This window comes from Corvus cornix, chromosome 1, assembly GCF_000738735.6.
Source record: "Corvus cornix cornix isolate S_Up_H32 chromosome 1, ASM73873v5, whole genome shotgun sequence".
Taxonomy (NCBI): domain Eukaryota; kingdom Metazoa; phylum Chordata; class Aves; order Passeriformes; family Corvidae; genus Corvus; species Corvus cornix.
The window spans coordinates 110559758-110586771 of record NC_046332.1 but is presented as its reverse complement, the minus strand read 5'-3'; the positions used below and the strand labels follow the sequence as shown (position 1 = coordinate 110586771).

Here is a 27014-nt window from a genome sequence, read left to right as displayed (position 1 = left end):
CTGCCATACGAGTGAAGGGGCTGGGGGGGGTCGGTCCGATTTGAAAAATTAGGGGCTTTTCTCTGGAAAGGTACACACGTGTACGCACCGAGAGCCCCTCCCTGCCCTCGCTCTGCTGCTGCTTTGATGTTGCAGGCTCTCATTTCATATGTATGCACCCCGACGAGCCACCCGCCGCTGCCGGGCTTCCAGCCGGGGCGCAAATCCCGCTCGGCACGCCGGCGAGCCCGGGGGCCGCGCCGCGGGGCGCGGGCGCGGAGGGCGGCGGAGGCCTTCGCTGTCACCTCTGGGGCGGACTGAATAACCCCAGTGTTTATGAACCCGGGCTCGGAATTGGTATTCAGCGCCGAGCCACCGTCTCCTCGCTTTCTCTCCCCACCCCCTTCGAAACAAAACACAACACAAAAACAAAACCAGAAGGAGGACGGAGGTGATTCATCGACTGTATCCAATTATTAACATACAAGCTGTAGTCTGCACAAACACACCTTCAAACCATGGCGGTTCCCCCGGCCGCCGTATTATGTTTAAACTCGGGAGCACGGTGGCTTCTGTTCCTCCGCCAAGCCACCGCTCGCTGCTGCTCCTCCCCAGGCCGCCGAGGAACGGGGACGGGCCGCAGTCCGCGCCCCCCGGGGCTCAGGGACCCCACCGGGAAAAGGGGTTGTAGCCTCCAGCTCCCGCGCATCGCCTTCAAAGGCGAAGGCTCAACCTCGCCCCCGTCGCTTTCCGCCGGGCCGGGGTTTTGTCTGGCTCCCGCTCCTGTTCGCCCCCTGAGCCCTCCACGCCGCCCTCCCGCCGAGCCCCACCGCTGCCCCCCGCTGGGCTGGGGGGAGGCGAGGAGAGCGACAACCTCGCCGGCGCTATTTTTACTCCTCTCCAGACTTGTGCGGCGCACGCCCCCTCCCCTGCAGGGCCTTGCCTAGCGGCTGCATCTCTCCGCTCGCAGGAGCCGCCGGGGCTGCCCGCCTTTCACCTCCGCCTGCCCCGCCGGCCCCACCGCCGGCACGGCCCGGCCCCTGCACCCGGGGCAGCGCCTGCAGCAGCCCGAGGGGACAGGGCGGGGGCGGGGGACGGGGACACACACACACACACGGGCGCGCCGCAAGCAGACAAAATGGCCGTGGTATGCAAGTGGGAGAGGTGGAGGGGGCAGCTCGCAGCCAGCCTGCCCTCCTCTTAGAGCTGGGCTGCCGCCCTCCTTCCCCAGACCGGGCCCGGGCCGTGCATCGAGCCCCGGTGGGTCGGCGCTGCGCCCTCCGCTCCGAGCTCTGTCCGGGCCCGGCGAGCGCTTCTCCCGGGCGCGGCAGGCAGGCCGAGCTCCCCGGCTGGGGGCAGGCCGACAGTGCGAGTGTTTGTCTGCCTGTCCCTCGCGGGCTGTCCGGTCCGGGCGGCGAGCGGGGGCCGGAGGGCCGCGGGCATCTCTGCTGTTCCGTGGAGCGGGGAAGGGGTGCGGAGCGAAGCAAACGCAACCAGAGCGATTTGTCATTTGCCTTTGTAAGAAAGATAGCGGCGCTTAGTCCGTGAACCGAGCGCGTTTCGGGCTCTTCTGGGGAGAGGGAGAGAAAATTATGGATCTCCTGTCAACAGAGTAGCCCTGAACTACGAAATAAAATTGTAGTACTTCTGCTATGCAAAACCGCTTTGATTGCACGGGGAGTTTGCATGGCGGTGTAACAATATGCTGATGCCGTGTCAGGTCTGAAAGCGCTGCAGACCCTGTATAACGCCAATTGAGGCTTGTCTTGTTTTGTTATTCAGATTTCTACACTTCCATTAAAAATAGCCTTACAATAACCAATGATAAAGGTCTGATTTAAGACACACTCAAGCAGGGCAATTCAGAGCTTAGGACAGTGATCTGTTATTTATAGGCTTTCCCTAGCACTCATCACCAGGCTGTCTGAGCACCTCGCTCGCATTAATTCATTTTACCTTCGCAGCACCCATCTCCCCTCTGTCTCATTTCCCGTGCCCGAAGGACCTGCGTGCTCTGGTTTCCGTTTGGTGATCAGGGGAGCAGGCCGTGGATGGCGGCCAGGGCCCGGCCTCGCCACTCCTGCGGTTTAACCCCCAACTTTCTGAGGTGCGTGGGTCGGGGGCGCGGGGAAGCTTCCAATTAGAGGCGGCGCTGGAGGTAAATGAGAGCCGGCATAAAGCCATCCCACTTGGAAGCCTCCTGCGAGAAGCCTATTCTGCCATTAACAATGGATTTGTCTTTACGAGGAGGTTAAGTACTTAGCATTATCGGAGCAGCCGTTTTTGCGAGCGCATCCTCTCCCGGCTCCTCGGCGGCCGCAACAGCAGCGACAGCGCGGAGCCCTCCCCTCCCCTCCCGGGGAGAGAGCAGTGTGCAGCGGCCTGACCCGGGGGTCAGCTCCCTCCGGGGCGTGTGGGAGGGGGGGAGGCCGCCCGGTAATCCGCAAGGCAAGAGCATGCTTTGAATTTTCCGGGGTTAGCTCGGCGGTGCCCGCCGGACCCGCGCTGGGGAAGGCGGCGGGGCGCGCAGCCGGCCGGGGCAGGCCGCGGGAGGAGCGAACTGAAGCCCCAATGTCTTCGCCGGGAGTCGCCAGCCTCCCGCTGCAAAGCTCGGGGACCCAGGGAACAAAAAAGGCACAGAGGCGAACAAGCGCGAGTCTGTTCCTCCCCGCCACGAAGGAAGCTGCGTTCACAAAGAAAGTTTACGGTTAAAAATAAAAGCGGAGCAAGTTTACCCCGAGATAACTTTTAAGTCATTAGTGAAAAACAAAAAAACAACCACCCCTGCCCCAAGCACTCAGCCCCATGCTCTAGGCACACACTTGTGATCCGGACTTCGCAGCCCAGGGGAAGGGAATCGGGCGACTTTTGTGATGCAAGTGCGGGCCGCTGGCACCGCAGATCCAGACCTGTGGGAAGAGACAAAGCCCAGATCAATGAAGCCGGGAACCCGCGGCTGCGGCCACCTCGCCAGGAAGCTCGCTAGTTCTGCTTTCATATCGAAAGAAGCAATTTTAATGAGGTTTTCCTAGGAAAGGGGGGAAAAAAAAATCCAACAGAGGCCTCCCCTCCAGCTGTGTGCCTGTAACTCACGTGTGTTCAGTCTAATAACTTTTAATGTCTAGCCCTAAAACATCTTTATAAAAAATAGCTTTACAGCGTAATAGGCCAGGTGTCCTTCTGCTTGTTATTGGAGATTAAAAAAACGTGTGGGAGCCTTTTCAGATGCGTGGCCCGCCGCGCCAGGATCAAACCCGGCCGCTACCCAGGGCCGTGCTCCCCGTCGGCCAGCACAGTGGGACCGCAGCCCGTTCCCCGTACTCGGCGGCTCCCGGGGCTCCCCTGCGAGGAAGCTGAAGTGGTGCGGCTGCCGTTTCGGGTTTCAGATGGTGGATATTTCACTTCTGCTTTGAGACAGGCGAGTTTTTTAAGAGACGTAGTGAAACTCCAAAGCCTGTGATGGCAGTTTCATGAAATGCCAACCCTCTGGCCGTGACCCGGGTGCATGTGTGTATGTATGGGATGTGTGTGTGCTTTTCTCTGGACTCTGTGTCCTTTTCCCGAGCATTGGGCGACCCCCACTTTTTTTTCCCCCAGACGTAGTGTAGCTTTTCGATTACAGGCTTCTAGATTCGGGGCGGGGGAGGGGGGGAGCCTTAGTAGGGACAACTTTGGGGAACTCTTATTTTCCCATCTTCAGAGATAAGCAGCGGCGGCGCAGAGCAGGCAGGCAGCCCCGGGCGTCGTGCTCTGGCGTTGAATTCCCATCGCCCTGCTTGCTGCTCCGGCGCCCTCAGTGAGGGAAGATTTTGCAGCTCGTAGCGTCTCCACAGCCTTTTCGCGCAGGGTCCTGAACGAGGCGATTAAAAATCCCCCCCGGGGCAAACTGTCCGCGTTAATCGCCTGGCGTTTGGCTGGCAGTCGCTCCCACACGGAGCGGCGGCGAGAAGGGCTCGATGCGGCGCCAGCGGCGCCGAGGTGGCAGAACTCCCGCTTCCCCGGGAAGGCGCCGGGAGGTGCGGGGGAGCAGTGGGCCGTGAGCCCGCCTGCCCCTGAGGCCGGGGCCGCCCCGGGAGCTTCCACGCCGCGGGCTCTGCAGGACCAAACCTGGGAGTATCAGCGGGGATGGGCGTTATGAACGTAAAATTTACGAGTCGAGCTCGCCGAGCTAAAAGTTGCCTTGCCAAAGTAAATAGATGCAGCCGATAACTACCAACCCGGAGATTAAAGGGCTCCACGATCCGGGCAGAAATCTTAAAGCAGCCGTGGAAATGCCAGCGAGGGAAACGGCGCTTCAGTCGTTCACCCCACCCCGGGTTGCCACACTGCTCACACCGGGTAAAAAGCGCGTTAAGGGCTGCCAAAGCCGGATCAGGCGAAAACGCGCTTTAATAAGGTCCCCCTCGGCCCCCCCGCCCCCCGCAATGCAGACGTTGACAAACGAGTGGCTTTTTTTCCCATCCCGATTCAGAGCTCGGAGAAGCGGACCGGGAGGAAGCCCGGAAATCAGCGCGGCCGAGCCGCGGACCACGCGAAGTTGGGGGCGGCGGGTGGGACCAGAGAGGGGCCCCGGGGTCGAGGGGCGACACACCCCCCTCCCCGAGTGTAGGAGGCTGCGGCCGAAAGGGTCCGCGCGTAGTGTGACCCCTGCGGAGGGTTACGACGGCTGCGAGCCCTCGGCAGGTCCTGAGGGAGCGGGGATGCCTTTGCGCGACGGGGGGAACCCGGAGCCGGCGTGTGTGACTGGGGGCGCGGGCTGCATCGCCGGGGGGGTATGCCGGGCGCCGCGGGGAGCACGGGGGGAGCGGGGCGGGGGAGCCGGGGGCGCCCGGCGGAGGGGCCGGGGGCGAGCGGGGTGGCGGGGGGTGGCAGCGCGGCGCGACCCGCCGCGGAGGCTCGCAGCGATGTCTGGCAGCGCCGCCGCCGCCGGGGTTTTGACAGCTTGGCGGAGCGGAGTGAACGGAGGTTTATGGTAATTGCGGTTCTCCACTGGCCTTCTGGGTAGCGAGAGAGGGGAGTATCGGCGGGGCGGGGGGGGCGGCTTTCCCCTCCTGCCGGCCGGGGAGCGCGGAGTCCCCCCCGGGGCGCCGCAGCTTGGCATCGACCTGTGCCAGCCGGGCGAGGGGCTGGCGGCGCGGCGAGGGGGGGCAAATCAATTAGTCAGGGCAAGGGGGGGAGCGGGCGAGCGGCCGGGCGAGCCCTGCCTGAGCAGGGAAACGCAGCCAGGGGAGGGGGAAACTTGCTGAGGGAAAAAGCGGTGGCGGCGCTGCTGCCGCTGCTGCTGCTGGCGGCGGCTCCCTCGGTGCAGCGCCTGCCCGGGGGAGGGGAAGGGAGGGGAGGCGACGGCTGGAGGAGGAGGAGGAGGAGGAGGGAGAGAGGGAGGGGGATGCGAGGGGAGCGCAGCGTGCAGCAGACGGAGCCCGGTCTCCCAGCGGCAAGGTGAGGAAGAGCGGCTTTCCCGGCGGACTAAAGAGGGGAGGGGGGGGAGAGGAAGAAAAAGAGAGAGAGAGAGAGGAGGAGAAGAGGAGGAGGAGGAGAATTAAATCCCCAGCCACACACACACAAAGCCGCGGCGGCCAGGGCACGGGAGACGGCGGCGCGGGCGAGATGTGGGGAGCGCCGCGCTCGCCAGCGCAGGAACTTCGCCCGGAGCAAGCCAGCAACATGGCGCTGCCAAACCAGAGCCGGCAGCCGGAATGAGCATCGCGGGCTGCCGCTCCCACTCCCGCTGCTGATCCCAGCCGAGCCGAGGAGCGAAGCCCTTCCCGCGGGCACCTGCCCCGTCGGCGCAGAGGGTGGCCACGCTCCTGCCCCCCGCGCCCCGCAGCTCCCTGGTCTTTCCGCGCCCCTTCCCCGACCCGCCCGCGCTGGGGCAAGCCGCGACACACGCACCCACGGAGAGGGGGAGAGGGATCGTGAAACTTTTCTCGCCTCTTCCTCCCACCCCCGACGGGGCTGCCCTTCCAGGGAGAGCAGCAGGGCCAGGCGACGGTGTGGGGACCCGCGTCTCGGACCGCGCACGCCACAGCCCCGCGGCGCGGCAGGAAGGTCAGTGTTCCGCTCCGCGAACAGCTCCCGTGCGGAAGCGCCGCCGCCGCCGCCGAGTCCCGCGGTGACGGGGCGGTCGCGGGGCTCCCCTCGGCCGGCTGCGGGGAAGGCAGAGCGGCGGCGCGGCAGAAAGTTACGGCGCGGGGCAGCGGGGCTCGGGCGGGAGTGGCGGGCGGGCGGCGGCGGGGGCAGGAGGGTCTAGCGGAGCGCCTCCGGGGCTGCGGTGTCGGAGGGGAAGTTTGGAGGCAGTTGCTTGTGAAGATGCCTGTTTGGGGCAGTGGAGGCGGGGGGAAGCACCCGGTCGCGTTGTCGGCTCCGGTGCGCCCGTGTGGGGAGTGGTGGCGGTGTTCTCGTCGTCTCGCACTTTGTGATTGGGAAGGCTCCGGAGCAGCGGCATTACGGGGGTTCCCGTGGGACGGGGCGAGCAAGGAGCGGCGCTGCCGGCTCGCGGAGCGGGGAGAGCTCCCGGGCCGGGCTCCGCGCTCCCCGCCGACAGCAGCGCGCAGTCCGGCGGCGGCAGGCAGGTGAGCGGCGGGGAAATCCCGTTGCCGGCTGCCTTCTTCCCGCCGGGAGAGCCCGCTGCTGGCTGCCTTGTCCCCGCCAGGAGAACCTGAGGCGCTGCTCCCCCCTGTCCCTCCGCCCCGGCGGGGCGGGCGCCGCGGCGCACGTGGGACAGGGCGGCCCGGGGCTTTCCCGTGCGCGGAGCTGTGCTGGCGTGAGGTCCGGCGTGACACGGAAGTTTTGTCAGCCCGAAAATGTAGTTTGGAGTTGGGTGAGCGAGCCGGAGGGAGGCTCGGGGCTTGCCATCAAAGGGCCGGCCGGAGGGGGACGGCCAGGCGGGGAGGCAGCGGAGGCTGCTTTGTGAAGCCAGGGCCAAGTGGGGCGGCTCTGCGCAGCATATGAGGCATGCATTTGATGTTCGCGGAGCGAGTCCGGGGGCGAGGGCTGCGGAGCGTTCACGTTCCTCTTTCTTTCTCGATGTGTGTATGTTGGGGTTTTTTTTTCCCCTCCTTCCTCCCTCCCTCCCTCCCTCTCGTTTCCGCGATGTCTGTCGGATCCCGGGTTTGGTGATCGCAGAGGGGGCGAGGGGAAGGCGAAGAGCACCTCCCCCATCTACCCCGACAAGAAAAAAAAAAAGCCCCGACCATAGTGAGCAGTGTAAAACTGACAAAGTGTGGGGACTGACTTTAATGGTATCGCCTCGGAGCTCCTCGCAGCATTAATTCCCACTAATGAATCTTTTCCAGAAACTCCGTTCATTGCTTTCATCTGCTCTTTAGAGCCCGCAGCTTTTGTATTCGTGTTTGCATTAAAAAAGCGGGGGGGGGGGGGGCGGGGGGAGCCCAACCCGCACCACGTAGCCAAGCCCGGATTTTCCAAAGGTTTCTATTAACTTTTTTTTTCCCCGCCCCCTCCCCGTGGCCCTACCGCGGGGGGCGGCCGGGAAGAGCAATGCCCCGCCAGAGCCGCTTGGGAACAAAGCTGGGGGCGAGAGCAGGCGGGCGGTGCGGGGTCTGGGTCCCCCGGGCAGCGCCCGCACCCCCCGCCAGTGGCTCCGCCGCTCCCGGGTCACCGCCGCCCGCGCTCCTCCCGCGGCTCCGTGCGCGCCGCTGCCCGCCGAGCCCGGCGTTCCGCTTCCTCCGGCCGCCGCTCTCGCCGACTTTCGTCCCCGAGATGCTGGGGCTTGTCTGTCTGTCTGGAGCCCGGTGCTGTGGCCCTTGCGACACACCGATTCATTTCCTTTCGGTTCTGCTGTTGGAGCCGCTGGGTGGTTTTTTTTTCCCCCTTTCTTTTTTATTTTTTTTCTTCCCGAGAGGTAGCCAGCGCAGCGCTCACCCTAATTGCTTTTAGGAGGATTAGGAGCAAATTCCTCCCCCAGCTCCCCCCCACCCGCCCGCCGCCTCTTCTCTCCCCGCCCCCCCCGCCGGGTTGCCTTCGCGCGCCGGGGTTGCAGTTTATCCCTGGTGCAGTTCTTTGAATTGCTGTCACAAATAGGTGACTCAGAGTTAATTAGGAAGTATGCACCGGATCAATGGGCTGCACAGCTCATTAGTTATTCCCCAGCCTTTTGCAGCGTTGGACCTCCGGCTCCTCGCCCCGTATACCTCTTTAATACGCAACCTGGAGGGCTGGCACGGACCAGGGAGCACTTCAGGTGAGGGGGGCTGGGTGCGAAGGGGCGTGATGAATACGGACATTGAAGCTTCCAGCTTGGGAGGTTGTATATGGACGAGTGACCGGGACTCCTATTGCTCCCCCAGTCCCTCCCGCCCCCGCTATCAAACCTGCCGTCACGCACGGGCGTGGTGGGCCCTTGCCCGCCCCGAGATCGGAGGGACGAGCCGGGAATGTTACAAAAAACAAACAAGACACCAAAAAAAAAAAAAAAAAAAAGTGTGTGTGTTTATTGGAGCGTACGTTGAGAGAGCAGACAAAATCTCATTTGTCAGGCATGAAGGTGGGCTGTGTGGAAGGCTATAAATATACCGGGGAGGATTGTATCGCGGTCACTTTTCTGTTCTTCGCCATTTCTAAGGTGAGTGGCGGAGGCTGAGGGACCGGGCAGGGGCTTCTCCTGGTATTGTTTGTCCGTCTGTGATAGATCGGTCTAGACAGCCGCTCAGGCTCCCTGCGAGCTCAGGAACCAGAGTCTGAAAGGGAGAGTGGGGGAGACGGAGAGGAAAAGGTCACCGCGATATTTTTTCTTCCCCCCCCCCTTTTCTTCCTTCCTTTCTTTCTTGCCTTTTTTTTTTTTTTTTTTTTTTTTTTTTTGTGGTGATGGTTGTTAACCCTTCACGCCAGAGGGGATCGGGGCTGGCTATCCCGGCCTGGAACGATGTGGTAGCACAGCAGCGATCGCAGGGATGATGTCGGAGCGGGGGGGACGGTACCGCGCCTCCGGGCCCGGGCGCTGCCCCGTCCATCTAATGGCTTTATAAGAGATGTTTCCCACAACAGGAAGAGAGTTCACGAGACGAGTGCCAGATGATTTCGTTCCCAGGAGTTTCCTCTCTGGAAACTCCGAGGAGCGCTTGGAGCCGGGGTCGGGCAGCCACAGGGCGCCCTCGGGCTCGGGGGCGTCCCCGGGGCTCCCCGCCCCTCGCGGCCCTGCCGTGTCCCCCTTCTTCCCGCGGGCCGCAGTGGAAATCCCGAGATGAAGGTTCCCGGGCCCGCGGGGGGAGCGAGTTTCCATGGCCGCCTTCAGGTTCCGTCAACTTCTCCCCCGGCAACTCGGCGCCCTTCTCCCCACGGGGCCGCATGTGTGCTCACAGCGTGGGGCAGCCCTCGGCTCGTGTCCGTGCAGGCAGGAGCCGGGCGTACCTGCCTCGGGATGTTTGGAAGCCCACGGTAGCAAACACACCTCGTGGAAGGCAAGGGCAGCAGGAGAGAGGGGTCTGTGTTGCAGCTCGGGTGGGCCGGGGTTTGTTGGCAGCTCCTCCGTGCGTGTGCACTTCCTTTTGTGCTTGAGACGTCCTCGATGGATGAGATGCGATCCTGGCGTGCAAGCCTGGGCGGTACAGATTAAAAGCAGTTAAGGCTTTAGAGCGATAGATAAAAGCTGGTTTTGTTGGATTCGCCTGCAGCGCAGACCATTCCCATCCCTCTTTGTCTGAGCCCTGGTTCCGGGCGCTATAGCCTTATTGGAAATGCTCCCGAGCAGTCCACGCAGCCAGGGCAGCAGGCAGCTCAGCGCTTATTTACACGTCACATCTAAATACATCTCTAATTAGATAGAAGCAACGCCGGAAATGGCAGATTTGTTGCATATCTAATAGAGACCAGTGCAAACAGACTCAGCAGGGTTTCCCTCTCTTCTCCCCCCCCCCAAAAAAACCCCCACCATCAAGACCAAGCCACTAATCTGAGAGCGAACAGAAATGACTTCTCCCATTTGAGTGCATTATGAACCACATTGGCAAATGTCTCTAATATTTAAAGCAATACTTGTGATGTGTGAGCTGAATGCCCAAATATGGACTGGGTCTTGAAACAATACTGGTGCCTTGGCTTTATTCCTGTGTTGGTGGACAATCCAGGCTCCGTGTCACACACTCTATCTGCCTTTACCAATATGCCAAGAGCTGCAGCTTCTCAGGCAGTTCAAAATTGTCATCCCTCTTCCCTCCTCTTCCTCCACCCCATGATAATTCACTTTTTTGAAGACTGATGAGGAAGCCAAGGTCCCCTAACAGTGACTGAACTGCAGGGGCTCCTGTACCGTCCATGCAAGCAAACTTTCTGGATCTGTGCAGCTGTGAGACTGCACAAAGTTGTTACGTTTTCATGTCTCCGTTTGCAGAGAAAATGGACCCAGGTCACCACAGCCCAAAATACTGAGTGCTGCACATACCAAAGTAGTTTTGGCAATCTGTGGCTGTCGTTTACAAGGTCTCTCAACTTTGACCGATGAGTGGCCCCTGCAAAGACAGGCAGAAGGCCGGCTGCAGTTCAGGTCGTAGCTAAGCAGCCACGTTGCTCTCAGACTAAATATGGCTTGGAGTAAATCGGTGCTTAATGTGGAGGACAAGTGATCTCCAGTTTCTGCATGTCTCGACAGAGGTCTGTGCTCTTGCTGGGACCCTGCAGCATAGTTGGGTTGCACAGGTGATGTGCGATGTGCTGTCTTTTCCCCGAACACTGCAATACATCACATTTTAGTGTGGGCTTAGAGCAGCATGAAGCCGAGTTTAGTACTTCCTCCTTAGGCTGGTGTTGCTTTAGAAATAATTGATGGCCAGAGCAGGCCTCCTCCCCTCTTTCTTGGTTTTGCAAGAACCTGAGTAGAGGCACGGAGAGCCGGGCTTACCCTTTTTAACTACGCCTAGCAGCGCTCGCTGGCTGCATCGCGTGTGCGTGCCGGAGGGAGCGCGGAGGCCCGGGCTGCAGGCAGGGGGAGTTCCCCTGGCCGTGAGCAGATCCCGTTAATCCTCTGGCCTTTCAGGGAACCGGCTTACAGCAGCCGCTGCTCCGGAGCGACCTTTCCCTCCGACCTGACCTGCTCAGGTCCCCGGGCTGCGGTGGGCAGGGAGGTCTCTGCCAGGAGAGTGCATCCTTCCTCGGGTTTCTCCGGAGCAGGCATCCAGCGCTCCTTTGAATGGCCGAGCAGATGAGGTGGGGACGGAAAGGAAGAGGCCAAGAACTCCTTGCAAATGTGGCTTTAGGAAAGTTCTGCTGCTTTCCAGCAGGGAATTCATTTTTCCTTGTTTGCTGGACAGCAGTTCTTGGCTGAGTGGAGATGTTTTTCCCCTCCTCTCTTCCACTGCTGGAAAAGTTAGCGAGTAAGAGCACGCCTCCGTACCTGCCCGCTTGTGTTCCAAAACTGTTGTCTGAATTATTTGGGACTCCTCCTTCACTCTTTGCACCCCAAACCTACCTCATGAGCTGACAGATTTGGTGCTGTGTGATTAGACATGCAAGGAAGTCCGCTTGGAAAAGATCCTGACAGCATGAAATATAATTTGTGATCTGAAAGACAGTTTCCAGTATAATCTCATTATGCACCACAGACTCCCGGTGTTATTTTGTAGAAGGCGGACAATGATCAATTTACATTGACCTAGGGCTGGGCGAGCTTTTAGATGGTAATTGCCATATTGATTTGCATGCAAAAAGAAGACCTGCTAAAATTAAAGACCGGAAGCTAAATTAAACTAAATTTATTGTCTAGGTGCAAACTAAAAGACTTGTTAAAGTCTAGGGTAGACTTGGAAAGCTATGAAATTGAGAGAAACATGATTCTCATCCCTATCACTCCGTAAAATGAATCTACAGGATGGGACAAGGGGCTGCAAAGCACCCATTGTGAGTGGAGGCACACAAGCCGGGGCTGTTCCGTGTAAGCCCTGACTCCCTAAACAATCAGAGAATAAAATATCTCCTCTGTCCAATGAAAATCTCCGTCTGAATGTTGGGATTGTCGTGCTAAGGAAAACAAAGCTTTATTTGGATAAGACAATTAAAGTGGAAAGCACAGAATCCACCAGCCACACTGGGAACAGCTCGTATAAAGAGCTGAGTGTGTTCAGTAGAGCACAGGGGAAAGGGGAGGCTCGGGGCTGTGCTCCACGGCCGAGCCTGCATCGGAAAGCCTCATTGTGCTTCCTGTGCCTTCTCCTCGGCCAGGAGGGCGAGAATGCTCCCAGCCTTGGTGCTCTCTTTCCTGTGGCTTCTGCTGCCCTTGGAGCAATCTCCCATATCCAGGAGCAATCTCCCATATCCAGGAGCTGCACCAGCTCAGCGCTGTGGTGGGATCTTTCCCCATGCACCTCTAGACAGCCCACGGTGGGTTGCAGTCTGCCAGCCAGCTCATTCTTTCTCAGAGCGTGGTTTGCTTTTCGTTTTCAGCTGGAGTAGCTCATGGTCGTACCCCAGTACCTCACCTGGGGACCTTGTATGCCTTTCAAGTATTCGTATATTACAAAACGTTTGGGCCTGTACCCTCAGTTATAAAAGTCAGAATTCAACCTTCACTGGGAGTATTGGAGTAGATGGCACTTGGCATAGTTGATAGCAGAGAAGTACGCCTGTACTTGCACAGAGAGCAGACTCCATGCTTGGGGCAGCCCTATGGGTGTCCTTCTGCCTGTGTGGACAGGTGCCATGGGGCTGCCTGTCCCTCACCCACCGCTGTGTTTCCTCTGTGTTCCCCAGGGGTGGGGTGGCATTGCATCTGGGAGTCTCCTGGAGGGCTGAGAGAGCTTTGCGGGGCTTGTTTAGTCGTGGTTTGAGTAAGGCATTTGTGTATGGTGACAGGTAGGGACAGAGAAGTGAAATCAAAGCTGGGGGGGTGTATTCTCAGCTCTCCTTGAAATTCACAAAGAACTTGTTAAGGGCACAAGAAGGGGTGGGCTGAGCTCCTCTTTCTAAGCGTAAATTCCCTCCCTGAGCCAAACTTTCTCCATGTGAAAGCTCCCAGCTATGGAGAGATCCTACAGGGATCTCTGATCCTCGGGCAATCCCCTTTGCTCCCACGCCCCGGTGTGCTGGGTTGTGCTTTAAGCTTCTCCAGCTTGCCCACAGCAGTGGGAGGCTGAGCTGGGTGTTGGGGAAAGCCCTTCCCACAGGCTGCAGTCCCCCAGGTTCACCTTGCTCTGGCCTGGTTGTGCTCCCCGTGCAGTGTTTTCCTTTCCTCCCGTTTCAGTAGTCAAGCACAAAGTGGATTAGCAAAGCCCGGTGCAGAATTAAGCAGCCCGGTGTGAAGTTATGCGGAGCCTGCCTTCCGCTGCAGACCTCCTGTGCTGTGCTGTGCTATGCTTTGCCGTGCCAGGGCAGCCCAGGACCAGCGGGCAGGGGTGGATGCTTCCTGGGGTCTCCACGCCTCGCTGGGTGAGGAGAGAAATACCTCTGGCTAAAGTTGGGAGCAGCAGGAGAAGCCGGAACACTACTTGCAAGCAGGAAGTGATCTCCCAGGGTAAACGTTTTAATGGAAGTGTAACCTGGCATTGCACAAAACCCCAACCCAGGGTGGCTGCTGCCAGCTGGGGAGGATGCAGAGCTCGGGGAGATGCGTGGGAGGCTGTGCCGTGCAGTGCCAGGGGCACCCACAGCGGAGCCCTGTGTGCAGAGCTGGAGGCGGCTGTGGCGCGGCCTGCCCTGAGCAGGTGGCTGAAGGTTGTCTTATTTTAGCTACAGAAATATCTCTCTAGATCCATTACTGCGAGATCTCGTTTGCAATAAACTATATTGGCTCCCCTCTTTATACAAATTGCTGGTATGAAAGAAAACCCAGCCTATATGCATGGAGGCAGGCATGAGCTAGTGAGATCAGGTTTCCTACTGAGCTCCCAGAGGAGAAGTCAGCATTTGATTGAAGCTACACTTGGTTCTTGGTTCCCAGGGGACAGCAGCCCTGAAACACGAGAGCCCTCCCTCCTTTTTTCCCCCCTTCTCTCTTCTTCCTCTAAAAGCCTTTGTGCTGAAAGAGCCTCAGTAGGCACGAATCGCCTGTCTCTCACAAGACTGTGTTGCAGCCTTTGCTGACATTGTTCTGTTAGCAGTGGTTTTTACCAGGCCAGCAGATTTCAAGCTACGTATAGGCAATGAATAGTCGATGATACTGACCTGCGAATATGTACTGGCATCTTTGGGCGGGGGATCTGATTCGGAAGTCGATTGGAGACTTATCACATGAGCATGAAGCACCTTACCTGCCTGGGTAGTGCTGCCCTTTGGCAGGAGTTAGGCCAAGATGGAGACATGCTTCCAATAAAATCAGCTGTTTTTCCTTACTGGTGCCGGCTCCCAAAGTGCATATAGGTACATAGAGAGCGTTATTCCAGCTCCTGTGGCCTCGTAAAGAGTTTGTGCGGGACACAAATTTCAGAGAAAGTTGCCGTGTCTTGGTTTTCTCTTAAGAGATACACAGTTTGGGTAATGCCAGGAGTCAGACTGGGCAAGGAAAGGTTTCCTCGAACAGATTTATTTTCCCCATGCTTCTGTAAAGTAAATTCCACGTCTCCTCCAACTTTGCTGCTGATGTAAAAATAAGTAAGGGCAGGGAAGGAGGTACGAGGATTTACGCTCAAATTCCAGCTGTGCCCAAAAAAACGCCCTCTGAGAGCGTGCAGTGCACTCCTTTGCTGCCAGGTGGTTGTATCATGAACGAAGCTGGAGTCGTGCTTTAGGTTATTGGCATTTTTCTTTTCTCAGTTTTTCTTTCTCCTTACGATGGAAAGGAGAAGGTGGGAGCGTGTTTCTGTCGCCCGGCTGAGCGGAGGGGCCGGGGCCGCCGCGGGTTGCGGGATCACCGCCGCGGGCAGGGCTGGCGGAGGGGCCCCTCGGCGGGAGGTTCGCTGCGACAGCAGGTCGGACGCTGCCGGCGACGGCCCGGTGCGAGGCGGCCGGGCAGGAATCGGGGGAAGCCCGGCTTTCCCGGGGAAGGGCTGCTCGGGGGCGCGCCGCGCCGCGGGGGCGAGCTCGCCGTGTGGCGCGGGGCGCTGCGCAGCTGCAGGCGCGGCTTTCCCCGCTACAGCGGGGTTCCCCCTCGCCTTTCCCAAAAGCCAGACCGAGAGCGGAGCTCAACTTGTGATTGTGCAGGCGTTTCGTCGGGCGTGAGTGCTGACTGGAAACCCCTCTGTGCTGTGGGGGAGAGCCCCGCGGCGCTCGCACCCCGCCGGCATCGGGTTGGCGGAGCAGCACCCCTCAGCCCCGGGCCGGCCCGCAGAACCCCCCGGGGCAGCGCGGCTCCGCCTGGCCAACCTCCGGGAACAAGCACGTTTCTGGCCGCGGGGCGGGGGAGGTGGGTAGAGGGTGTTCCTTGTTTTGAGTAAACCAGCTGCAGTAGTTGATGGTAAAGCAATGAAGGCAGACACAATGCTGCTGTTGTTGGTTTGATCTCTAACTGGGGATTGTTAGTCTGGATTTAACTCTGTGGCAAGGGAGGCGGGGGTTGGGGGGGGGGGGGGGGGGGAGAAAGGCGAAGGCTGTTTACAGCCAGTGCAAATAATGTGACAGCTGTTGGAGCGCGAAAAGCCCGCGCCTCGCCGGCACTCGCACACAAAAGCTCTCGCTGCGGCCGGAGTGGCCCCGGGGCTGCCCCGCCGCTCCCGGAGGCACCGCCCGGCGCTGCGGGGCCCGGCGGGGCGCCCCGGGGCCCGGCGGCATCCCGAGCGGCGGCGGCGGGGCGCCCAGCCGCGCTTCCCTGCCGCCCGCCGCGACGCTTAAGCAAACGCCGCTGGCCCGGGAGAAGCGTTCCTCCCCCTCCCCCCGGCCCCTCTTTCCGCCTCCGCTTGATTTACAAGCGCAGCGAGGCAGCTGGAGGAGCGGCCGGCTCCGTGCCCGGCCCCGGCGCTGGGAAATCCCTCCCGGCGGCAGGTTTGCGCCGGCCCCGGTGACTTTGCGGGAGCGGCGGGCGAGGCGTCCCGGCAGCCCCGCGGCTGGAGAGGGCAGCCCGGCTCCGAGCCTCGGCTGGCCTGGGGCACGGCACGGTGCGGTGGCTGGCAGCGCGTTTCCCTCACAAACACGTGTTGGCAGAGAAGTTGTTATCGCTTGAGATGGCAGCGTACGACCCCCGATAACCTGGACGTGCAGAGACCTCTGGAGTAGGTCTTCAGTGAAAAACTCCTTGTGCATAGATTTCCCGAGTGGCTATTTTCTGCTCAAAGCCTTTGCATCTAAGTCCCTCGGTTTGCCTTCTGAGCGTAGGATATAAAATGCTGTCTGTTCTTGAAGTTTGCTCCAATACCAAGAGTGATCTCCTGGCCCTTTCAGAAGAGCCTCTGGAAAGTCGAGGGAACTTGGAGAACTGGGTTCTGGCCTATATTTGTACCTGACATAATTTCACTACCTACAAGAACCTCTGTGTGTCATATAGTAAGTGACCTCCACATACTACTGTCTTTTTGACGAGGCGGCTCTGGGGTGGAAAGCAGGTAAGGGGAGATGTTTATTCCTCCCTCACCCCCCTTTTAGTCGTTTTGGTCGATGGGTTGTCTTTATCTATTTCTCTCCAGTCAATCTATTACGTTTTTTTCTCTTTTGGCCTTGACTGTCCCCTTAGTCCTTTATGGATTACACTGTGCTATTAGTGGCAGAACTACAACAGTAGTCATTCAACAATTTTAGCATCAATTCCTATAAACTGGTATTTTATATGACATGTGCCATTTTTCTGCAAGAATACTGCTTGCGAAACTAGTTTCGCCTTGGAGCAAAGGCGGAAAGATAAACAAGCCTGCATAGCCAAAACACTTGCATAGCCAAAACACTGGCAATTGCTGCCTCCTTCCAAATCTTTTAAAGTCACGGAGCAGTATTTTCAGGATTATGCTGCTGCCTCTGAGGAGGGAATGTCGGCGGCGTTAAAAAAAAAAAAAAGAAGCTAATGCAAATTAGAGAAAAATAATTTTCTTTCAGCGATATGCAATGTATTAGTCACTTGTTATCATGCTTAGAGGCAGACCTCATTTGCGCGTCTGCCAACTCGTTCACATCTGCTCAGAGCTGTTCAGGGCATTTTAACCTTGGCGGTGTCGTGTCGTAGTCCCACGGATCAAGAACGAGTAATTAAAGCTCTAAGCAGCAGCAAAAAATTCATAGCCGCCCATCTGCATCGCAGTTGATTCGCTGCTTTGTTTCGGTGCGCAGGGCCGGGATGGGAAGGCAGGGCCGGTGGCGGCCTCCACGCTGCCTCCTCTCCGCCGGGGCACCGCTGCTACCGGCAACTTTGTCCTTTTAATGTCCTTTTTCTTCCTCTTTTTTTTTTCCCCTTTTTTATCTTCATATTTTTTCGAGTGTTGTTGGGTTCCTTTTTTTTTTTGCCCCCGGTGTTCTCCGCACACTGAGTCGGGCGGTGTTTGGCGCTGGCTCTGCCCACCCTGGACAGGCGTTTCCTCTAAAGGTCTGGAGAAGGTGGTGGATGCGAGGTCGGGACACGTTGCGGAGACGTTTAGTCGAGGTGCTCGTAATGCAGCTTTCGTAACTGAGGGCTCGCCAGCGCTTTCCAGAAGTGCTCGGGAAAGCGTTTCCCATTAAGGAGAAACGTTAGCGCCATAAACCCGACATAAACTTTGGGGCGAGGCTAATTTTTATGCATTGTTCAGTAGAAACCGAGCTGTTTATTTGTTTGTTGTTGGGAGGAGGAGGAGGGAATTTAAAAACAAAAACAAACAAAAAAAAAGGAACAACCCCCCCAACTTGCCAAGCACTTTTTCTTGCATGCGGTCGCCGAAGGTCCCCGTGCCCCGGCCCTGGCCCTCGCGTGGCTGTGCAGACAAAGCCCTGCGGGGAGCGAGAGGCTTCCAGGCCGGCTGCGCTAGGTAAAACGAGAGACGGAGGCACCTAAGTTTAATATTTGCCTGTTGTGCGCGGCCATTTGCTGCATGAGGCGCGGAGCCGCCGTCCCCCGGCGGGGCTGCGAGGCTGGCGCTGGGGGAGGGAGGGAGGGGGTGTTGGGGGAGCGGATGGAGCCGCTCCCTACCCTTCAGCCCCGCGAAGCTGTTGCTCCGTAAATGAGGGAACCACAGGCCCTGTCAGCCGTAGTTATGCAAAATGAAGTCGTCCGTGATCAATATCTCCCAACGTCCCCGACGGATGCGTGGGGGGGCCGCCCCCGCCCAGCGTGCCGCGGCGGCTCCGCGCCGGGGAGCGGTGTGCGGGGTGGCCGGAGGGAAACCAAGGGCGTACGTCCTATTAATCACTCCACCCCCCTGGGGTGCGGCGGGGGCTGGGGGAAGGAAACGGGGGCCGTGCTCCGGTATTTCTGCAAGGATAACGTTGCGGAAGTGAGCGCAGGCCTTCGCCCAACTCTCGCATGAGCGCTGGGACTTCTGTATTCAGTGGGGGGGGGTTCTCCCCCACCCTGCCTCATAAGTTTCCCGAGCTATTGGGGGCAGGGGAGGACTCGCTGGAGCCCGGCTAATGGCGAGCCCGTGGCGCTGCGCTCTCCCAGCTTCCCGCGGACGAACAATGGGGGACGAGCGGGGGGAAGGGGCTGGCTTGGTGGTATTTTTCTGGTTTTTTCCCTTTCTTCCCCCCCCCCCCTTTTTTTTTTTTCTTTCTATCCCCCTCTAGGGAAGCAAAAGCCATATGGAATAAAGGCAACAATGAAGGGCTCCCGGGATGCCGAGTGCGCGGCGGGTTTTAATGGGCTGGGGGGGGGGGGGGGCACAGGCCTGCGCTTTTCCTTCCCCGCGCCGGGAATGCGGCCTTAAATTACCTGAAATGCACATTTCTGCCTGGCCCGGGGTGCGTGGGTGTGTGTGCTTGCGTGTGTGTGTCCCTCTCCCACTGCTGCCGCTGCTCCGCCTGCGCAGCGCGGGCTCGGTCGCTGCCTGTTGTCTCTGGCAGCGGAAACCTCGCTCCCGTGCGCGCGCGCGCGTGTCTGTGTGTGTTTAAAATGGCGCGGACGGCCTGGGTAGGGAGATGCCACGGCGGACGGGCGACGGGACGGAGCCCGGGCTCTCTCCGGGCGGCCCCGTCTGCGCGGGAGCCCGCGGGTTCCTGCGGCTGAGCCCGTTTGTGGCTCCCTCCTCCGCCACCGCCTCCTCCAGTAGCCTTGTTTCCCGGCACGGCCGGAGCGGCGGCAGGAATCCCCCGGCCCCCCGGAGCGCGTATCCCGCCCGCCCGCCACCGCGGCGTGCGCCTGGGGGACAGAGGCATCGCCCGCGCCGAGGGGGGGAGAGGGGGCCCCGGAGGCGGGCGCCGTAGCGGTGGTGCGGGGCTGCCAGTGCGGCGGACGAGGTCGGTGTTTCCCGCGAATCTCTGGGAAATCCTTCATGCGGTGATGCCTCAAAGTTGGGTACCAGCCACCTCAGCTCCCCCCCCGCTGTGTGTGTAGGAGCCTTTGCAGCCTCTCTGTCGCACCCCCACGATGTGGTTTAACCGGAGGGAGGGAGAGGGAGGGAGGGAATGTGAGTCCCCCCGCCATGCGAATGTCCCGTAGCCTTCAGGTATGGGCATCGCGGTGTGCGGAGGCATCCTTGGCCCCCTGAGGCGGCCTTGACCCCGAGGAGCGTGTGCCTGGGGGTCCGGGTCTTCCCCCGAGGCTGCGCGGCAGGCAGTGCCGTGCGGGCTCTAGGGAGAGGCAGCCAGGGTTATTTGAAGGATCGCCAGCCATTTTAACTTTCCCTCATTGGCCTCCTCCCCCGCCCCCTTCCCCAGTTCCTAGGCTTATCATTAATTGAAAACTTTTTTTTCCTCCCCCTTTTTGGCTGCCGCCGGCAGCTGAGAGCGATGCAATGATTCGCCTCGCAGCATATGGGAAGGGGAACGCGCCGCTGCCGCTACGGCGCAGCGCCTGTCTGTGCAGGGTCCAAGGCGTGACAGGCGGCGCGGGGGGCGCGGGGGCCGCCGCTCCCTCGGGCCCCCTGTGCCGGAGGGGCCGCCCCCGCCAGAGCCCCGCTGCACCGGGGGTGTCTCCGTGGGGCCGGAGCCGGGCGCAGAGCGGCGGGCAGCCCGGCGTGGCGGGTGCCCGGCAGGGGAGGATGCCCCGCTGGCGCTGCTGCGGGCGTTGGCGCTGCCTCGGCGGCCCGGGTGCCCCCGGTCGGCTCCTCCGCGCCGTGTTTACACGGCAGAAAGTCCCGGTCGCTGTTCGACACGTGACGGTGTGGGAGCCACGGGAGGGGGGAACACGGGGGGACACGGGAACGATGAGGGGGTGGCTGCGGCAAGAGCCTTAAAATAGTCGCCGACCCCCTTGTGCTGCCTGCACGCTGCCTAAACCGAGATGCACTACTGTCGTGCATGACTCAATATGTATTTTAAATCGGTTTAGCGATCTCGCTGGCGCATTGTGCTTAGCTTTATGGTTAAATGAAATGCCACACGTCCCGGGTAAAGGTCAAACTTCTTCTCTAATCCGCGGATCCGTGCGGCGGCTACTTAGTCTGCAGCTTCCTCCTCTGGTTTACAAAACGTGTCACTAGCGGTGATGTCGTGTGGAGATTGCAAAAAATAACCCACAGTATATCTTATTTTTTATATATATATATATATATACGCACACACATATATATATATAAAAAGCGCAGCCAACCCTGTTCTTTAAACACTTGTCTAATATTAGATCGCTGGCTGCTGCCAGAGCTTTATACGGCGCATTGTAAACGGTGCAGCAATACGGTGTCTCTGAAGTCTCCTTTCTAGCCGTGGCACAGATCGTTGTTTCTGTAAGTCGTAAATATGTAAGTCGGAGGTACAAGATAAACGAGGTACCTAAACACATTCATAAGCATCAGCCCGTATTTAAGCTTATAAATACCGTGCGAGCGCTGCCCTTTAAATCAAGCTCCAGATGAACGGGGCTGAGGGCTAATCGAAGTAGATCGCTACGAGTCCCCGACTGCTTTTCACTTCTTTCTCAGGGATTTTCACAAATCTAGAAATGATCCCTTCCAGTGGCCTGGAACCCGGGTTGGCGACGGGGCGGTGGGAGGGGGGGGGAAGGAGTGAGGGTGTGGGTGTGTGAGATGTGGGGGGAGGGATCAGAGGCCGGTATTTATCGCATCGCTTTTAATATCTGAAAGGCCGGGTTGTTTGCCGAAGCTCCCGGCGCTCCGTTGGTGCCATCGGCTCTCGCAGAGGTTTTTTTTATACCCGCGTAGCCCTCCCCGCCGGCTGCCGCTGCGCTGCCGCTGCTGCTTGCCGGCTCCGTGGCTTGTGCAGTGGAAACTGGCGGGCTGCCAGGCGGAGCTCGGAGGTGGAAAAGAGTAAAGGCGCCAAAAGGGAACTCGTGCGCCGCTGCAATTCTCCTCCCGACCCGCTTCCTGGCTCGCTGCAGCCACCGGCCCCGCCGGGCTTCCTCCAACCCACCTCCCCCCCCGCCCCTCGCTGCGACTTTCACCTCGCAAACTCGCCGCCGGGCACCCCGGGGTCATGGGGGTGGAGGGGAGGGGGGAAGAGGAGGCTGCCCTGTCCCGGTTGGCGATGCCATCCCCACCTCTTTACCCCGGAGGCCACGGAGAAGTGGAGTCTTCCTCCTCCTCCTTTCTCCCCCTCCCCGCGGGCATCGGGTTTTTCTCGTTTCCACGCCAGGAGCGTGTTAACAAAACTTTGCTGCTGCTGGCGTCAATGGCTGCCAAAAGTCTGTTGACGTTGCGAGGGAGACCCAAACGTTTCCCTTTTTAATCAGCTGCCCGAGCAGTGCGGTGTGTGCCTGTGCCTGCCTCTGCGGCGCGGGGCCGGCGGGGCGCGGGCAGCGCGGGAGGTGAGTGGGTGTTCCCGGCGCGGCTCGGCTCGGCACGCCGAGGCCCCGCTCGGCACCACGCCGGAGCAGGTTAGTGCTTGCAGGCGCTTTCAAACTGGTTTCACACGGCGGCATCGCTGCGGGAACCGCGTGTGCGTTGCGCGTCTCACTCTCTCCCCCCCCCCCCCCCCCCCCCTCCCCGCGCCTCCCTCCCTCTCTTCCTCCCTCCCTCCCTCCTCCGTGCATCACCGTCTATATTTAGCCGCAAATGGCTTTATCGGCCAGACACCTCCGGAGGAAATGCCGTGCGCGCTCCGGCTGCCGAGCCCCGCTCCGCGCCCCGCCGCGCAGCGCAGCGGGGGCGGCCGGGGGGGCTGCGGCGCCCTGGGGCGCGCTGGGCGGTGGCCCGGTGGGTGACAGGAGGAGGGAGGGAGAGACGTGTCCTCGGTTTCCTCCGTGCGCTGGGGCGCTCAGCCCGCCGTCGGGGTTGCATAACGGGACCGGCTGCGCCCACCCCGCGGAAGCTGGGTATAAATAGGTGCAGTGCCCCCCCACGCCCCCGCCACTGTTCCTCCCGTCCCGCAGCGCACAGCGCTTGTGGCACTGCCGGCGTTTGGCCGAGCCTCTGGAGTCCCCTGCGAGCCGGCATCCCCGACAGGCAGCTGCTTGTGGGGAGAGAGAGAGGAGGGGGAGGGACAGGGTGTGCGAAGAGTTAAAAGTCTGCTGCTTGTTGCAATGAAATTATGGCTGGCAGTGGCGCCGCTGCTCGTTCAGCAGACCTCCACTTCTAAACAGTTCACAAGAAGTTCATCAGGGCGGCGATGATTATAACCGCACACACGCGCGGACCCCGGGGCGCGCAGCGACAAGGGGTGGCTTTGGGGCGGGGGCTGGCAGCCGTCGGGGGCGCGGGCTCTGACCTGCCCAGTGGCCCCGGGACGTCCCACCACCTCCCTGCATTCGGGCGGGCTTTGCCCTTGCTCGGGTGGTGGTGGCTGTGGGACATGGGGCCTCCTGATTACTGCTTTGACTGGGGAAGCTCTCGCTCCCCCCACGCAACTTCAGCATTTCGCTATCTACACGTGTCAGGGGATTGATGGGCTCTAGTTCAGGCACCTCGCCTTATCTTAATGATACATTTCCACCGAGGAAACCGGGCGGGCACAGGCAGCCCCTCTTGAGGAGCCACGGCCCCAAAGGAAAGCGGGGCGCAGGGAGCGGGGCCGTGCGCTGTCGAGGCCCTTCTCCGAGCCGATGTCTGTCCCCTACAGATGAGGCAGCGCACGGGGTGGCTACTAACCTTACGTAAAACCCTAAATCACTCTCTCCATGCTGCTGCTGCCTCTATTGAAAACATTACGAGCGGCGCATCTGGAAACCAGTAAATCTGTCCAGAAAACGTCTTTCCAGTGAAATAACTCCTTTTGAATGATAGCGCGGTAACTAACCTCCGCGGATTTTTGTTTCCTCGCGGCGATTTGTGCGGACTTCATTAGGAAAAGCTAACCGTTGTGGAGAAAGGAGGGTCAACATGCCGTTTCATTAATATACATTTGTTCCAGACGTGGAGTTTTGCACAAAAGGCCTCTCTGAGGGGAGAAAAAAGTGTTGGGGAACAAGGCTTTCCTGCCGTTTCAGTTCTTAAACCTCTCTGAACGTGTGTGAAGTATTGTGTTAAAGGCCCAATCTGGGCTTCTTCCCCATTAAATGCCAAAGTGATCATTTGCATATTTTGTAGCCTGACAAAGGAAATGAGTTTGCTGGGGAAGCATGGATGCTTTGGGAGACGTTAGGCATTAAACTCCCAGTGGTCAATCGCCCGTTACTGGCTTGTGTGTGTGTGTGTGTAAAAGGAGTATCATGCCTCCTGCTTAAAGGCTTCTATTTTTGTGAGAGAGGAAGAGCTGAGGGATATCCTGTGCATTAAAGGCTCCCCCTACTTATTAACCCAGCATTTAGCAGCAGGATGCAGGCTGAAGCTCAGTCAAAAGAAACGACTCAACCTCCAAAGAGCAATTAAAATCTTGCACTGGAATAAATCATGCGCCGCGATAATCCTGTTAATAAAACGCAGCTTGTCCTGACACTTCGCTCATGCAGCAAACTAGAATTTAATGCGAGCGGAGGTGGCATTAGGCAAGGTAGAGGGGAGGAAAAGCCTTTCCCTCTCTGCCGCTGGACGCGAAAATGTGGTTACCTTTCACCTGCCTCTCCGGCTGCACACGGCGCCGATCCTCTTGGACTGCTAATACTTCTCCAGTGAGCCCGCTAATGATTTCTTTCCCTGGAGTGAGCAGGCATCATTGAATTACTGAAAGCACTCGCAGCAGCAGCAGCAGCAGCAGCAGCAGCAGCAGCAGCAGCAGCTCCGATGCAGAAGCCACCAGGGCTCCGTGCTTAATCAAATCAAGGGGTGGGGAGCTCGCCAACCCACTTACTATTTTTAACCCCTTTCTCCAAGTTAGTCATGTGCAGACGCTAAAAGGGAGGTTTTTATTTAGATGCCTTCTGTAGCAGTGTCTCTTCAGTTTTAAGTCCTCGTGTAAAAGCCTTATCAGCAATCAGTGTAGCTAATACACGCGGTATGTGGTTGTTCTTGCCATGCCCTCCTGCTCCTGTGTGTTCCTAGTGCAGGACTTCTGTGAGCACCTGTGGGTTGTTTGAATGTTCCCCCAGGCTCATGGGGTCTCCCTCCTTGGTTCAGTCTATGTGAGATGAAGATTTGGGGGCTGGTGTGTACTTGGCCGGCTGAGTTATTTCTTGTGGAAATGAAATGCTGTGGAGAAACTTTTATTTGTCGATAGTCTGGAATGATTCTTAATTTTCTGGATGTGCGCTGGGGAAAAGATCCATCTCCTCTGACCTATAAATGCCCTCAATTTGCTCCTTTATTGCCGGGTATCTCCCTTAGCGGTTAACGTAGGCAGCTCACTCCCCGCACCAATCCTGCATTCATTATTAATCACCCGGAGGGAGGCTGGCTGCTCCGCTGTGATGTTTGCACTTCCTCCTAGACAAATCTGCTCAACTTTTTTTTTTTCTTCCTTTTTTCTTTTTCCTTCTTTTTTTTTAATAGAATATAAAACCGTGAAGAAAAGCGTTGATTTTTAAGAAGACGTCATGCTTTCTGCAACTCCCCTGTATGGCAACGTTCATAGCTGGATGAGCAATGAAAGGGTCCGCATGTGTGGAATTAATGAAGACAGGTAAATATTTAAGCTTCTGGCAAGTTAAACCACACTGTAATTCTGCAGAGCGAGGTCTTGGAGTTTGCTCGCTTCCCTAACGCTGGAGCAGAAAGCTGCCACCTTGCATGGAGATCAGCCCAGCTTGGAGGGAGGGCAAAGGGAGAGAGTCAAGATGTGCCTGAGAGCAGTAGAGCAGATGCTGATTTACTACTGAACAGGCAACCTGGGTCAGTGAAGTAGGGATGCCCCCAAAGCAGCCTTCGAATGTGCTTTTACACTTAACTTATTATTTTGCATTTGTGAAGGGGAATTAAACCAAATAGCGCACGTGTTCTTGTGACTCTGCAGCAGAGGGGCTTGTGCCTGCAACTTGGTGTTCCCTTCCTTTGGACCAACAGCTTGTCATGTGAGATAGGATCAGTAGTGCCTGTCTTCCACAAATGAATTTCTCCTCCTCCCCACCTTTTTTCCTGCTGAATATAATTCAATTGATGATCAAAATTACAGTCTTCAATGGGGTGACACAGGCACTGGCAGGTGTCCCCTTACCTTAAATCCCAGCATTTTAAAAAGCAAAATGATGCTGGACAGAAGCTGCAGATATGCCTCCAGTTCTCTGTGCCAGTTTTGTGTGGTTTTAGTGCTTTTCTGTCTTCTCATTCCCTGTTCTCACTGTTGTGTGAAAAGCCTCCAAAAAGCTGGTAGAAGTTTTTGGTCTTTGCAGGGAATACTATTTGCAAACATAAGCTGAAAGAAAACAACCAAGCATCTCACTTTCTCATCGAGCTTTCTCACCCTCTCTCCCCACTTTCCTCCCAGTTGTTTAGGGATAATAACTGTATGTGCTACTTGCAGGGAAGGTGCATCTTTTAAAAACAAATGGATTAAAATCGCATTTCCGCTTTATGGTGCTGATGTTCCTTTAAGCACTTTGATTGAAAGGAGTTCTTTTGGGTAATGCTGAAACTTTCCTTCTGCTGCATGTCAGCGATTTTTATCCCTGGGATTTGGAATTCGGCACTAAGGTATATTCTTTATTGGTGATTTCTGTGATAACAAGTCCCAGTGCTGCAACACTGGTATGGCACAGATGTGCAGCTCTCTCTTTAGCATGGAAGAGCTGATGTTCGTATGATATTAGCGTGTGTGTTTTGATTTTATCCTCAGCAGTGTTTATGGATGGTATATGAACAGAGTGTGTTTAAAATGGGATATTCTCACCCTGGAAAAAGGAAAGGGCAAGGAGCAAAAGAGAAGACCTTGACAAAAACTGCTTGCTTTGGAGGAGGCTGCTCTGAGATGTGCTTGGTGTGTTCTTGTCAAACCCCTTTATGCTTATTTTCAAATGGTTCTTGCTTTTCAAAGTAGTCGCCACGTATGGGTACGGAGAAGGATAAATATGTTATCTCATGGGACTTCTCTTGGGGAATCAAAATATGGAGGTGATATGATACCATACTGATCCAAGATGCACAGGATGTTTTCAAATAGTAAGCTTCTGTTTTTCAATAGGAAAATTCCCGTTAATGATGGTGATGCACCGAAAAGCAGACTGGAGTTGAGGGAGGAAAATCACCTGAATCACAGTGTGGTAAGAAGTTAAAAGCTTCGTGCTGCAGATGAATCCGTGCCTGTCCTCCCCACCGCGACTCCTGCCCTTGGCTGTTATTACGTGATCCATTTGGAGAAATGATTAAAACACCTTCCTGTTGCAGCCCTAGTGGGCTTGGGCACATGCACGTTGTTTCTGTGAAACAGTGAAGTTGGGGCTTTGTTTATTTATCTCGTTAATCTCTTGATGCTTTGTGATGTGTGTTGTTGTATGACGTCAGATTCTTAATTTTGCTGTTACGAATAATGCCATGCGGAATACCAGCATGTGTAGCAAAAATAGTTCACGTAAGCATTAAGAACATCAATGTTCCAGCAAAGTTGGTGAGGCTTTTCCTTTCTTTGAATCTACATGGGGAGCAGCATGTGGGAAAGAAATTCGATGGCAGACCTTTCTTCGTGCTGCATCCTCAGATGTCTTGTGCCATGAATCGTGTGGCGGTGGCAAGCCCCAGAGCAAAGCTGCAGTTGAGGGAGAGGTCCTGGAGGAGGAGGATGAGGATGAGGAGGAGAGGCCCTTCATCCTTCTCTTTCTGGTCTCTATGCCACAACCCACATCCTCATGC

General features: G+C 57.9%; 1 protein-coding gene across 1 annotated transcript in view; it reads left to right on the top strand.

Moving 5' to 3' along the window:
• Positions 1-5349: 5349 nt before the first annotated feature.
• BCOR (BCL6 corepressor) overlaps positions 5350-27014 on the top strand; it is a 58736-nt gene continuing 37071 nt past the window's right edge. The window contains 3 exon segments of the mRNA XM_039552246.1: positions 5350-5418; positions 24726-24855; positions 26350-26428. Of these exon segments, the coding sequence (XP_039408180.1) occupies positions 24770-24855; positions 26350-26428 (165 nt within the window). The 5' untranslated portion in view covers positions 5350-5418; positions 24726-24769.